This window comes from Catharus ustulatus, chromosome Z (assembly GCF_009819885.2).
Source record: "Catharus ustulatus isolate bCatUst1 chromosome Z, bCatUst1.pri.v2, whole genome shotgun sequence".
Taxonomy (NCBI): Eukaryota; Metazoa; Chordata; class Aves; order Passeriformes; family Turdidae; genus Catharus; species Catharus ustulatus.
In genome coordinates, this window is record NC_046262.2 from 3,196,601 (window position 1) to 3,210,597 (window position 13,997).

Below are 13,997 nucleotides of genomic sequence, written 5' to 3' on the forward strand. Positions count from 1 at the left end.
GGCACACCAAATCATGGAGAGGTGGTGGGAGTTTTGCTCCCTCTGAGTCAATGACAGAAAATTATATTAATTTGATTGGAGCCTTCTTTGCCAACAATATTTTTTGGGACAGTTTAAGAATTACCAGATCATGTGTTAGATTGGGATGGAGACAGGTAAGAAATTTTCCTGCCTTATGAAAGATGCTCAAGGACCACCAGTTATACCTGTGATTTTTTCTAGAGCAGGTAACCTGGAAAAGTACAGGCAGAATAGGGTCCCTGCTTTCCATCACTGACTGGGGGATGTCCACAGGGGGATAAATCCTGTAAGGAAAACATGTGCCATACAAGCTCCACCTATTTCAAGCATTGCAGAAGAAAAACTGGACTTCCTGTATATCTGACTCATGCAGGACTGAGGCACTCCATGATTTTTAGGGCATGGATTTTTTTTTTTCCTGATTATTTTTGTAGCACAACAAACTCATGAGAAGTAGACATTGATACTTAAATTAACTTCCTGGTGCATAGAACACTCTTTCATTTTTTCCCCAAGGACTCTCCACTTCTTTTATCCTCTTCCTTCCACCACAGCTCTAATGAAACTGTGATGAGTTGGCTACTCAAGTTGCTGAACCAGTTTCCAAACACTTGAATCTTTAACAAAGACCCATTTTCTCAATATGACACTTCTTGCAGGCAACAAACAACAGGAGTTTATATTGCATCCTTCTGCTAGGAGCACTCCAAAGCCACTTTGGGATGAATAGTTTCCACAAAGAAAATGAAAGCAGGTCTTTTGCTCTTGTAAACTGATTTAACACATTTGAAACTGATAGCACTGCTCTGCATAAGCTGAGAATGTGAACCAGCGTGTCTTGCTCTGTGTTACAAAGAAAGTTGGCTGTCATAATGAAATGACTTATGATTGCACTAACATTTTGTCAAAGTCCTCCTACAACTCCCGTGGTGCTTTCACACCAGCTTTTCCTGCAGCTCTCAGTAAAAAACAATGTATAGACTGTTTGATATGCCACTCTTCATTGTAATTTCAATGCTTGCTATTAGCTCTTAACCCCCTATGTTAGTGCACCAGTGATGTGGTTCATAAATTGTTCATAAAAAGCCAAACATATTTTTTTTTTATGTTGACATCTATGCTTCCCTTTGCTTTCTAGAGCTTGCCAGATGGTGCTGGAGGGCTTTGAGTAGGGTCCTGTCACTGATCCCCTCAAGGTCACTGGAACATTTCTTCTAGTCAGTCAGTAACAGTACCATTGTTCTAAAATTATGTGCATGCATTGTGTTACAGAACACCAAATAATGCTGTCATGAGCTCACACAATTTGCACACAAGCTGCAGGGATCTCCACCAACCAAACTTCCCTTGACACAAAATAAATTCAACGTATGAGATAGCTCAGGAGCCTGGTGGGGAATGGTACCACAAGAGTGAGAGGGGAGAATGTTGAGGTTTGTCTTGCCTCTGCCAGAGGAAGATGAATTTCCACCTTGGAAAGGCTTCTTATCCCAGGCCACACAAACATTCTCTGCTATCAAAAGTGAATTAAGATCATGCTTTGCCACAAGGGATAGCACTCATCTCATTCATACCTCAAGGGTGGGGTGTGAAATTCTCTCATAACATGGAGAATGGCCAAAGGTTTCAGCAGATCTTCACAACTTTTATGAGCAAAGGATGCTCAGAAGAAAAAAGGCAATAATTAGAAAGCAAGAGTATTTCTCCATCACACTTGATGTTTTCATTATTTGCAATTATGTCAGGGCAAAGATTAATAGTGAAAGTATTCTATTTTGGAAAACACTGAAATCTGACAAACTGAGACAAGATATCTCACAGAATGGGTAAGGATGGAAATGACCACTGCAGGGCACCTTGTCCAAACCCCTTCTCAAGCAGGATTCCCTGGAGCATTCTACTTAGGGTTGTGTCCAGGGAAGACTCCAATGTCATTAAACATAAAGTGCCTAAAAAAAGTTACACCCTACCAGAGTCTGTGAATTTCCTGTGCAAGACTTCCTAAGATTTTTTTTCTCAGACATATTGTGACCCATAGGAGCAGACAGAGCTGAAGTAGTTACAGATGAAACAGTGACAGAAGGATCCTAAAGAAAGTGTGACCCTCAGGCAGCAGTCTGGGGTGATGACCAGAGCATCCTCCCTGCCCAGGAGGAAGAGTATGGTCTTCCGACACTGCATGCTGCCAGCCTGGTGGAAATAGAAGAGCCCAGGTGCAGGAAAGCATGAGCACCTCACAGATGATGTACCTCATGCCTTTGCCTCATCCAGCGACGGAAACCCAACATCCCCAGCTCTGGTGACACCACTGGAGCACAGCAGAGTTGTGGTGATGGGAGGTAAACCTCAAAAAAGAGCTGCCAGGAGGAGAGAATGCTCCTGAGATACTGCAGCAGCAAACACAAATCTTGGCAGTTCACAGATGCTTCCTAAGGAGCTTTACCACAGCCCTTTTACTAAAATGTGGTTGGAGCTGGAGACCGGTAACTTATACATCACATAAAAAACTGAGTGAAAATGTCAGCACTTTTGCAAACTGTTGTCAAAAGCTGGGGCTATGCATATCTTAAAAAGAGAGAGAGAGACAGAGAGAAGGGAAAGAAAATAAGCTCCATCATATTTGAGATCTTTGGAGCAGATCTGCTTCAGAAACATGAAGCAACAGCTGTCAGAACAGCAGCCAGAGGGGTTGTCTTTGCAGTTGGATGAGTTGGTTCCACAAAGCTTCAGAAGGGAAGAATAAGAGAGGACCCTGAGTTATCTATCCTGCCTGGGCATCACTGACTTCTCCAGAAGATAGGATTTGATTTCCACAAGGCTGCTGAGCCATTAGTGAAGGTGGTGAACCCTCTCTGAGGAGGAAGAAGATGAAACCTGAGGAGGAACTCGTGGATGCTGAGTCTGACTGCCTGCAATGGCAGCAAGATTGTTCACAGCAGTAATTTGGAAAGGAAACTTAAAACCATCCAAGAAGTGGTGCCCTGTGCCATGGTCACAGCGTGAGGCTGCGCTGAACGGAAAATACCCCTTGGCCTGCAGCCCTTCCTCTGTGATGCTCTGGGAGGAGAGAGTTGGCTCCTGTCACCCCCGTGCTGACAGCCCAGCCCCTGGGACTGCCTTCCCTGCAGGGATCTGGACAGGGATGCTCCATCTGCTTCTGGAGTGGAAATCCCACCTGGGTGGCATTTCCCACTCTGCTGGTGCCTGAGGACACGATTTGGACCAGAGATGTTTCTGTCCACTTAGTGATAGGCACAGCACTGAAGTGTGAATCCCCTTTCTGCCCGTGGAGCCCAGGGCACAGTCCATTTTTAACTTTTAAGGATATTCTGGGAAAAATTTAAAAAAAAAAAAAAAAAGAAAAAAAAAAAAAGAAAAAAAGAGAGAAAGAGAAAGAAAAGAAAAAAGAGCAGAACCAAAGCATGTTTTTCTCCATTACCATAAAGAGGGCTTGTGAATGCATGGTATTAGTATCCCAAAAGCTATTAAACTCCTTAGTGATGGGAAACAGATGGAAAATAAGACAAAAGAATTCACAACTCATGTTAGACTGAATTGAATTCCTTTAATTTCACACAATGAATAACATATGAATAGGATTAACTTTTTTTTTTCTTTTTTTTTTTTAGTTAAGTGCTCTATACTGTGCTAACCTGATTTGGTAGCGAAAAGACTGAGCTTTGTTTTAGAAAAAAATGTTTAAAAACCAACATCTAAGATCATGAAGGAGCATGACATTAAAGCATGCCAGATGTATCTAAGCCTCAAAGAACATCAAGTCCATATCCATTTTTAAATGTACAAAAATGCTTCATGAATAAAAACTGTTACAAAAAGAACATTTCAAACAATGTACAAGTTTTTTTCTTGCCTCTATATTCAATAAAATACAAATACATTTTTTTGCTCTAAAATATGTTTACATACAATCAAAGTAGAACATGCAAATTACACTTTAAAAAAGGCTTTTAAAAACCACTTATGAATACAAACTAAAAATTAGCCAGCACGACTTATAGAACAATCTTGTGCCCCATTCGTTTGATTTTTTAATTTTTTTGAAATACAGTATATACATATTTAACACTTCATGTGCATTTATTATTTAAGAAATAGCTTAAAAAAATAAAGAAAAAGAAAAGTAAAACAAAACAACATGGGATTGAACTGCTTCCCCATGTTGTCCAATTGGCAGCTCTTTTCATGTTTTTATATTTTTTTTCTTTTTCTTTTTTTTTCTATGTAGTGTTTTATGCAACCTAGGCAGGCATCTTAAGGAGATCTCCAATACGTGTCCTTTGTTGAAATGTGCTTCTAATTATCTCAGAACTGCTGCACCCCAGTTTTTGGATGTTATGGAAAGAAGAGGCATTAAAAGGGCAAGATATTTATTTTTTCAATTCAGAAAACCATCTTTTTTTTTTTTTTTTTTAGGTTTTTTTTTTGTTTGTTTGTTTTGTTTTGTTTCTTTTTTCCCTGTATTCTTTTAGTTGTTCTTCAAACCCTTCAGGATGCTCCTTGGATATGCTTAAGTGCAGTCCTGAATCAGGGCCTGTGAATTTAAGAGTTAGGGAAATCCTTGTGTTTGGAACAGTGATTTCTGTTTATTTGGTGCATTATTGTAGTGCTCAGAAGCCCTCGTGATGCACCAGCACCCCATTGCACCAGATGAAACCCAAATATTCACAATTAGAATATTCTCTGTTCCACAGCATTTCAGCCAAATGGGCCATGCTGTAGGATACCTGGGTAGCTGATGACTATTTTCACCTCTTTTTAATTTATATTTTTCAATTTTTTTTAAGTTATCCAAAAACATGAAAGGTGCTTCACAGAAAATTTAATATTGAAGGGCTCAAGAAACTGGCAGCATGAAGGTCTTGGAGACACAAGTGGTAATGTTTTTTTTTTTTGTTTTTTTCTTTTTTTTTTTTTCCTCTCTCCCTGAATATTTATCCCCATTTCTGGTTTTACACTGGATTGAGGAATAAAAGACCCACAGAGTGGATGCAAACCCGTGGCCTCACTTCATATGGCTCACAGCCACGTGATACTGTTTTGTGTTTTATTGAAGCATGCTCAGATGTGTGCTAATCTGTGACACAGTGGAGGTGTTTGAAAGGTTTTTTTGGTCTTAGTAAGCAAAAGGGCTTTCACCCTAGTTTTATACAGTATTTGGAAATGTGTGGAGAGAATCTAGAGAGTTCCTCAGTAAATCTTCCTTGTGGTAAGGGAAAAAATCAAAAAGCTCATTACAGGAATATTGTTGGGTAATAAACGGCAGGAGTGGGATTTTAGCCTTAAGCCCTAAAACTAAATCCTTTATGATCTGCATGTAGTACATCGCCTTAAAATATTATTCTGTCAGCAACTTGCTTATCATCTTTATAGACTATGCAACATGCAGAACACAAATTCTGAGTGCCATCTAACAGTATTTTCAGTCTGCTCTTTATGACACTAGCAAGCCACTCTTCCTGTCAGCCCAGCACCAGCTGCATGAGGGTGTTGTGTGGACAAAGCTGTACCACAGCACCACGCTCCTCCAGCACCTTCTTGCCATGAAAAACCAAACCTTGAGCTTCTGGATAGAGCCCAACCCATGCTGAGAGCTTTTAGCAACCAAGTCTGAACTTGGCTTCTCTAGGACAAATAGGACCTCTTCGTGGTTTTGCTCCATGAAGGGTCTGTGGGGTTGTTCCCTCCAAGTGGATGCTCTCCCTAAACACTGTGCCTCTAGCAGCTTTTTGGATAGCACTTTTTGGAAGGATAAGAGCGTTCTTTTCCCAAAGCTCAGGAGCATGGGATGCAGCAGCCACTCAATTATCCTTCCCAGGGGCAGTTTTATCCCAGTGTGTCCAGAAAGGTCCAGCCCAAATCCAGCCCTTAAGGGCACTCTGATCCTCTTGAGGCCACGGTGGATGTTCAGTGACAGATTCGTTGCCTTCCAACTTTGTTTTTTCACTCACTACACACTGAAATACTGTTCAGTGCTAGGAAAGACATCACTGGAGATAAAATTAAGGATAAGTTGTTGTCTGGCTTAATTTCAGCTACCTGGAATACCAAACTTACAATTTTTTTTCTCTCATTTTAAGTGACTGTCACCTACTTTCAAGCCCAAAGGAGATTGGAAAAAAAAATATTTATAAATTAACTAAACCTCAATCCAATGTTTTTTAAGGAAGAAGAGAGGAGTTCAATGAGGTTTAGGGTTTTATTTCTGCAGGCCTACAACTTCAGTCAATAACACTGTGCTAATTCAAGAGAGCTGAAAAGCAAAATTGTTTTAACAGAACGAGCAACCAGCCAATTTATTTCTAAGCTGCATTAATTGGAAAACAAAAAGCACAAATAGGTATGATGAATGATGCAAAACAAGTTGGAAACAAAATTCTGCGATCCCTCTTATCAGTTTTAAGGAGTTAGGACCTCAAAATTTGTTCCAGTCTTAAAAAATAAAAATAAAAATACATCCCCTCTTCCAGCTCCCCGACGCAATCCTATCCCCATATGCGTTCAGTTTTAATAAGCTAAGGTGCTATCACAGAAGAAAAATCAGTCTCTAAAAAACAACGAGTTGTATGTTTACAGTGTTCCTCTAACACCATAGTCTTGATATGATTTTTGTAAATAAATAACAGAATAGAAACACAATAATTTTTTTTTTTGTGGGGACTTTTTGTTGGGTTTGTTGTTTTGTCTTTTTGGTGGGGTTTTCTCGTGGTTCTTTTTTTTCTTTTTTTTTATTTTTAGTGTCGTGCTATATGAAGCTTCCTTGGCAATAAACCAATTCAAGATTTCTCGAGAAAGGGAATAGCATTTGTGAACCATTAAGTAATTCCAATCCCCCCTCCCTTGGTGGAATCTTCCCTCCCCATTCCCATTTTAATATCCATCTTGCCATGCTAGGTGTTGAGTGCATTGCAGGATTTAAAAAGAAAGGAAATAAAGTTGAAAGTACCTATTTCAAATTTCAACAATTGACTTTTTTTTTTTTTAAAAGCATTGACACTGCAATGGAACAGCTTTTCTTCAGTCTTTGTTTTAGCTAAAGATTTTAATTGGGCTGTGGAAATGGAGCTTGGGTATTTTACCCAAGTTCAATCAATGGTTAACGGACAACTCGAATGAGAAATGTACAATTTGAACTGACCATTTAAAGAGACGATTTGTCACACACAGTTTGCATCCATGCAGACTGAGAGCTTTATAATTACATTATGTACAAAAAAAAAATTGTTTTTAGTTTATTAAGGCAACCACAACTTGGAGAACATGTCCAAAGTGGCATTAATACAATTGCAGTGGTGATACCCTTTGAACATTTTTATTTCTGTTTTCAGATAAGAACACTTATTCCTTTTCTTTTCTCTTTTTTTTTTTTTTCCAGAGATAATTGCCAAGAAAGGATCTATTATCCATAGGGTTTGTTCTATAGTTTTTTAAAACAATCTACTTTATCTATTTTCTTTAAAAGATAATATCAAGGCATTGCTACCCAATGCAAATTATTCATATTCTGGTTTTCCCGTTAATTTTACTGGGAATTGCAGATGGTAAAAACTTGGTAGGTTTGGGCCCTGTATTTTATTCTATTTCTTTTCTGTCCTGTTTTTTTTTTCTTTTATCTTTTTTATATTCTTTTTTTGGTGATTTTTTTCTCCATGTTTACTATAACTATTCCCCAGAAGTGTCTTGCTGTTCTCTACTCATATGTACCGAGCATCAAAACAACTTGGCTGATGGATGACCCCTTTTTTCACATGCCATTGCCAAGTTGCTTCATATAAACATGCTATTGTAACCGAATATCCATGTATACCTTATTTTAAATGCTGTGGTATTCCATTGTTTGTTGGGATAGCACTCGGAACGAGTGTGCACGCGTGTAAGGCTCTAATTTTCTATTGCCTATATTGCAGCTAGTTGTAACTAGGCAAGTAAATGATAAAGAAATATATAGTTCTAGCAGGAGCCAGGCATTTTGGTTTATGCTGTCCCAAAGCCTGGTATGCATATAAAACTGGAAAAAAAAATTAAAAATAAAAATCAAATAGGTTATACCAATATCACAGTTGAGAAAATGACATTATTTTTTGTTGGGTGTTTTTCTTCTTTGTTTCTTTCTTTGTTTGTTTCTTTCTTTGTTTCTTTTTTTTTTTTTTTTCTTTTTCTTTTTTTTTTTCTTTTTTTACAGCGATTTCTATTATGGTAAAGTTACTCTTAGTTTCACCTGGCCCACCAAACAGAATCAGAGTCGAGCATGCACCCTCAGTGACAACGTTCAGCTCTCTGCGAGGATGACTTCCCGCCTCTGGGTACGGTATGAGAACAGCAATGCTGAGATTCAGATTAGTTTTGGATACTCGGCAGAGTTCATGCTTTTTCCAACTTTGACACACATCCTCCTCCCCTGTATCCCCCACTTTTCCCGTGCCTTTCCCCCCTGTTTTTTTGGGGGGGGGGCTTGGGTCAAAGCGATGAAGAGGAAAGATGCGAGCCCCAGCTGGCAGAGCTCTCTGCAATGAGTTCTGGCTGCTGAAGGGACAGGTCAGTCTGGTGCTGCCAAAGGGGTGAGGCGGACTGTGCACCTGCTGTCCCCCAGTCCTGGCGCGCTCCACTGTGGGCACCCAACATCTGGCGGGGTGCACTGGCCTTAGGGAAGGCCTTCGCTTTCGCTCCCTCTGCCTTTCCGGTGCCGCTTCACTTTCACGTCCTCCTCTTCCTCCTGCGGGGACTTGTTTTTCCTTTTTCCAACCCGGGGTGCCCGGGGTAGAGGGAGAGGGAGTGGAGGGGGTGGAGGAGGCAGAGGAGGCGGCAGCGGTGGCGTCTCTCGAGCCATGTGTATGACAGCCTCGATGGTGGCCATGATTGTATCTTGAGTGGCTGCTTGCTCCAATACCAAAGGGTTGAGTGTTGGTCTCTGACCTCTTTTGCTCGGAAGGTCAACGCATTTTTCCAGAACGGGCATTTGGTCTCTGGAGTCTTCGTCAAAGGAAAGGGGTTGCTTCCGAGGACGCCCCCTCCTCTTCTTCACGAAGTTATTGCCTGTCTTTGATTGTCTCTGCAGCCGCTTGGCTTTCAGGATCTTGTTCACATGATCCAGGTTCTTCTTCGTGGACAGGATCTTGGTGTAGTTGCACATCTTGCGCACCTCGCACTGGATTGCTTCGATTTCACGGCGCTTGAACCTTTTCTTCAGTGGTGAGCTGGCTGTTGGGAGACAAGGAGAGAAACAGGGGTAGGTCAAACAACAGTGACTGGAAACTCTTCTTTGACTCCTTCCAGCATCATGAAGAGCAGATGAAAATACAATTTTGATATAAGCAGTTTTCAGAGATTTCACTCTGCCTGTTCCCTCTTCTAAAGCAACAAAGCTTTTGCTACAGCAACGTTTAAGCACGGGTTTGCTTCATTCTCTTTTTTTCCACCTTTAATAAGAGAGAAGGAAGCTTAGCATAGCTGTTTTATTGGCTCAACTTTACAATTAAACCTTCTGTACCCCAAAGATATAATCCTGATGTCTTCAATTCAGCCTTTAATTCTTGTCATGAATGCCAGTTAGTATGAAAAGTGTTTGTTGCTGAAACTAGTGGGCAGAGACAAGATGTGTGGGTCACTTCATCTGTGGCAAATTCATTACCCCTGCCTGGGTTTCTCTACTATCATCTCTTCAGATACCAGCTGAAACTACTCAGTCATAAAATTGACTTTAATGGCCCCAAAGTAAGCTTACCCCTGGTACAGATCACTTGCTTTAGATCTGAATGAAGTCCAAAGTAGTTAAGTTTCGTGCCAAGGTCACGTTGTGAGTCATTGTCAGAGCTGGGAAGAGTACCCAGAATTTCTTGGCTCCTTGTCCTTTGCTTAGGACACGAGACCTTGCTTGTTTTGCCTAAATTGTCTCATTGTCCTTTCCTGAACATGGCATCTGTTCAGAGTTCAGGATTTGCACACAGATTAGAAGTAACTACCCCTTTGTGAGGGAAGCAGAATGTATTAATTCTGGTATTGCAATAACTGGTGCTCCCTTTCAGTTCTAACATATCCGCTCCGTGCTGCTGGGAAAGAAATGATGGAGCTCAGAATTTCTTTTTTTGGCAAGAATAAAACATCCCACTAAATTAACCTCAGCCCACATCTACTTGCAAACTTAATTTACACCTGACTGTCAAGCAGTCATTTGGGTTTGAAATCCTTGAAGTTTCCCGAGCAGGCAAGATTTTGAGAAAGGTTCATTTGGGGGTTATCTCTGCCTGCATGGCTAACAGGCTAATCTTCCAGCAGTAGTTTAAATAAAGTTGCTATTGTAGCATTTTCTGTAGATAACCAGGAGCTGTCAAGTTGTAGAATCTCCCCTTGTTCTCTACGGGCTGTGACAGATTCAGCAAATAAACCTCATTCACCGGCCTCCCCTCTTGGAGAACATAAATTATTGGCTCTTATACCACCATGTTGCTTGGATTCAGCAAAGAGCTTGCATAAACAAACCCAAGTTACAATGTAAGAAGTAGGAGTGAGTCATAAACAAAACACAGACATATGCTCTCTTATAAATAAAGACCTGTAATGGCCAACTTCCCAAAGTCTGGTTTTCATTAATTACAAAACAAAATACATTTTCCATATGTAACCCACTCCCCACACCAAAAAGAAAAATAAAACCCATTTGCAGTTTGTGGTTCACAAAGGACAAAAGAAAAGAGGAATGCAGTCATTTTGGTACCAAAGGAAAAGAGAAAGGAAATGAAATATCCAAGTTGCTCAGGAGAAGCTAATTAGTTGCACAAAATTCCTCCCAAGTAGGTCACCCCTAAAAACTGTGGATTCAAGATCCCTCAAGGCAAGTGGCAGCAAGCTATTTCCCAGAAATTTGATCAAAAAAGGTTAAGTCCCTGTCACAGAAAATGATTATTCTCATCTGTCCTCACTGGTGATTGACATAAGTAGTCCCAATAACTTCAGCCTTAAGCAGCCAAATCCTTTGAGTCCCTCCTTCCCATATCTTGAGAGTGGCTTCAGGTCAGAAGATCTAAAAAATCAGACATTTGGCATACTCTTCAAATTCACTGTCCACCTTTTGCCTTTTATTTCTATTGTTAGGGTATGTTTTCAAGCCTTATGTTTTTTTCTGAATTCCAATATTTGAGATGGGGTTTTATTTGTTTTGTTTTGGTTTTTTTTTTTGAAAGTAAAGCTGAAATTTTTCAGTTGGTGATTGACAGTGGAAAATTGGAAAATTTAACAGAAATACAGGAAAGCTGGCAAGGTATCATGATGATACCAGGAGATTTGGCTTTGCTCTCAATTTTCATTGGAAAAAAAGTAAGCCAACGAACTGGGAAAAAATATTGAAATAAAGCATTAGCCAAGTACCTGCAAAGATTTTATGCCTTTACAGAGATTTATCTGTAGGCAGTTTTTTCTGCATGTTGGTGTTACCACCTGAGCGTGGTCAATGGAGACCTGGTCTGGTAGAGGATGACCTCAGCTTCTAAACTCTGAAATGGGAACTCGATGCAATTCAAGATGACCTTGCACATAGTTTTGATGTCCTGATACTGGATAAGAACCTCACAGTCCATCCTGAAACCCAGTGAATGTCTTAGGCACTCAAGAGGTCAGGCTGAGAGTCCTGAGTGGAGCCTGATTCTGGGTAGGCACTGCCTGAGTGGAGCAAAGGTTGGTATCTGCCTTCTGCCAAACTGCCCAATTCCCCAAAATTAACTGATGTGCAGGCAATTATGGGTAGGCTTCTGCTCCTGCATATAAATGTACAAGCTGAACACCACTTGCAGTGCTTCCTTTCATGTTTAGATACTTTCCTTGCCCTTATAAAACTTTGCAAGCTTAGAAGTCTGTTCATTTCTGTGCTGAAATGCATTTTCACATTTGGAAAAAAAACAACCCTCTGCACTGTTCTCTGCTGGCTTACTGCACTAATTTTTCCTTTGTAGATGCTTTGGGGTGTTTATGGTTTTCTCAGGGAGCTTGTTAGAAGCTACTAATAATTCTTTTGCTTTCTTCCTAGCAAGCCTCTGAACTTGCAGGCTCTAGAAATCATTTGAGTTGTTACACAGTCTGCCAGTAGTCAGAATGCATGTACTGAGTAAGTACATATGCTTTCAGGTCAGGCTTTTAAAATGAGATGTTAGGAAACCCAGCATTATTTTGATTATTGAACGTCAGGGACATCTGATCCTACACTTGGTGTAGGAAGACTATGCAGAAAGAGCCTGATGGGTCTGCAGGGGGAAGCTTTGATGAGGTGTGCCTATGATAAAATGTCAGGGAGATCTGCCAAAGTAAACTACTATTGAAGTGAGAGCCATTAGGTGTTATCAACTCATCTGGAAGCTCTTGGTGAGCAATCTTTGATATAAAATATTTTCCTATATTGCCATGTGATATACTGCTCTGCTGAGAGACAAAGCTAAGTATTAATCTTTTCCATTTCATCCAGACAGACCCTGGCCAACCCTGGACCCAAGTTGGTGTTAGTTTTTTTGGTTTCTTTCTGCTCCGTGCTAGTCTTAGTTTTTTGGGTTTTTTTTTTTTCTGTTCCTGTACATATTTTGCTGTTTGCTCATGGGAATCTTGCTTTGGGAGGAAGACTTCTGTCTACTGTCTATTTGAATTCCTTTATGAATTCTATATTAATTCCTTTAGAAGGGGTTGAAGAGGAAGTGGATAACAGTAACTTTATGTTTGCCTGTAGGCACATGAAAAAGTGAATATGCTCTCATGGAGGTAGGTGATGCAACATGTGGCAGCCCCCAGGCACCAGAGATGGACAGGGGGATAATTTTTTTACCTGGGCATATCGATCTCCCTCCACCTCCCCATGTGCTGCCTCCATGAAGGCAAAATCCAACCCAAACTGAAGAGATACTAGAAATACATGATGCAGCACAAGCTTTTATAATTTTGCTTCATCCTTTCCCCACTCTCCAAACAACCTCACCTAGCTGCCCCAAAACAGGCAAGAACCAGTGTTAGCCTTACACCACAGCTTTACACATTTCCAAAAAGGCACCTGGAGCTCTGGTGCTTCTCCCCTCCCCAGGGTCCACAGGTGCACTGAGGCTCAGTCTCACAAATTGAAATGGCTGCAGGCCATGCTGGGAGGCCAGGCAGGAGTGATATGATGCTGGAAACAGCTTCTGAAGCAAAGAGAGCCATTCCTACCAAAAACAGATATATTTCCAAGGGTAGCTTAGAGGAGGCTGAAAGACCCACTCCAGCACAGTGATGATGAACGAGGAGGTGAGCCCAGGTAGATCAGACTCTTCATTGGCCCATAAGTTTATTCTGGAAGGCTCTGTTTTGTCTGACACTCTAAAATTCTTCTTGCTGCCTGTCATCCTCCAGCCCTTTGGAGGTGCCTGAGGCCACTTGCAAGAACATGGCACAGAGGAGGCTGCTCAAAGCTGGGGTCAATTTGTTAGCTTGATTTGAATGGAGGAATTTTCAAAGACCTTCCTATTAATTACAGGGAACCCATCGCACTGTCCTGTTATCCCATTAACACACTTTCTTTCAGTTTTCAGCTAAATTATTTCAACATCTGGGCTACAGATAAACCAACAATTTAATTAGACTTCTGAAAATGGAAAGAATGAACTATGCAGTCAAGCATATACTTTCATCTTGAAACGGATCATAAAATATTTGTGTGCTTTCCTTCTCTGCTGCTTTAAAAATCTGTCCTTGGTTTATACACAGGGAAGTATTAAAGGCTAAACAGACAATCCTAATTTTTTAATATAAAAATATATCTTTACAGACGCTAATTTGCTGCATTAAACCCTAGTTTTCACTGTTTATTCAGCAAGTGAGAGGGGAATAAAAATAAGTGCATTGAAACAGCACTTTCAGTTGAATGATTAAATATGCAATAATTCTGTAAATCAGTGACACAAATATGTTTTTTGTGAATGTGGCATCAAAAGTTTGACAAGGCTATGAAACTC

General features: G+C 40.5%; 1 protein-coding gene across 3 annotated transcripts in view; it reads right to left on the bottom strand.

Annotated features, from left to right (window-relative positions):
* Window positions 1–3,566: 3,566 nt before the first annotated feature.
* Window positions 3,567–13,997, bottom strand: part of SETBP1 (SET binding protein 1) — a 268,383-nt gene continuing 257,952 nt past the window's right edge. For all 3 annotated transcript variants that reach the window (XM_033085651.2, XM_033085649.2, XM_033085650.2), the window contains one exon: window positions 3,567–9,237. In XM_033085651.2, coding sequence (XP_032941542.1) covers window positions 8,681–9,237 — 557 coding nt within the window. In that variant the 3' untranslated portion in view covers window positions 3,567–8,680. The remainder of the gene's footprint in view (window positions 9,238–13,997) is intronic.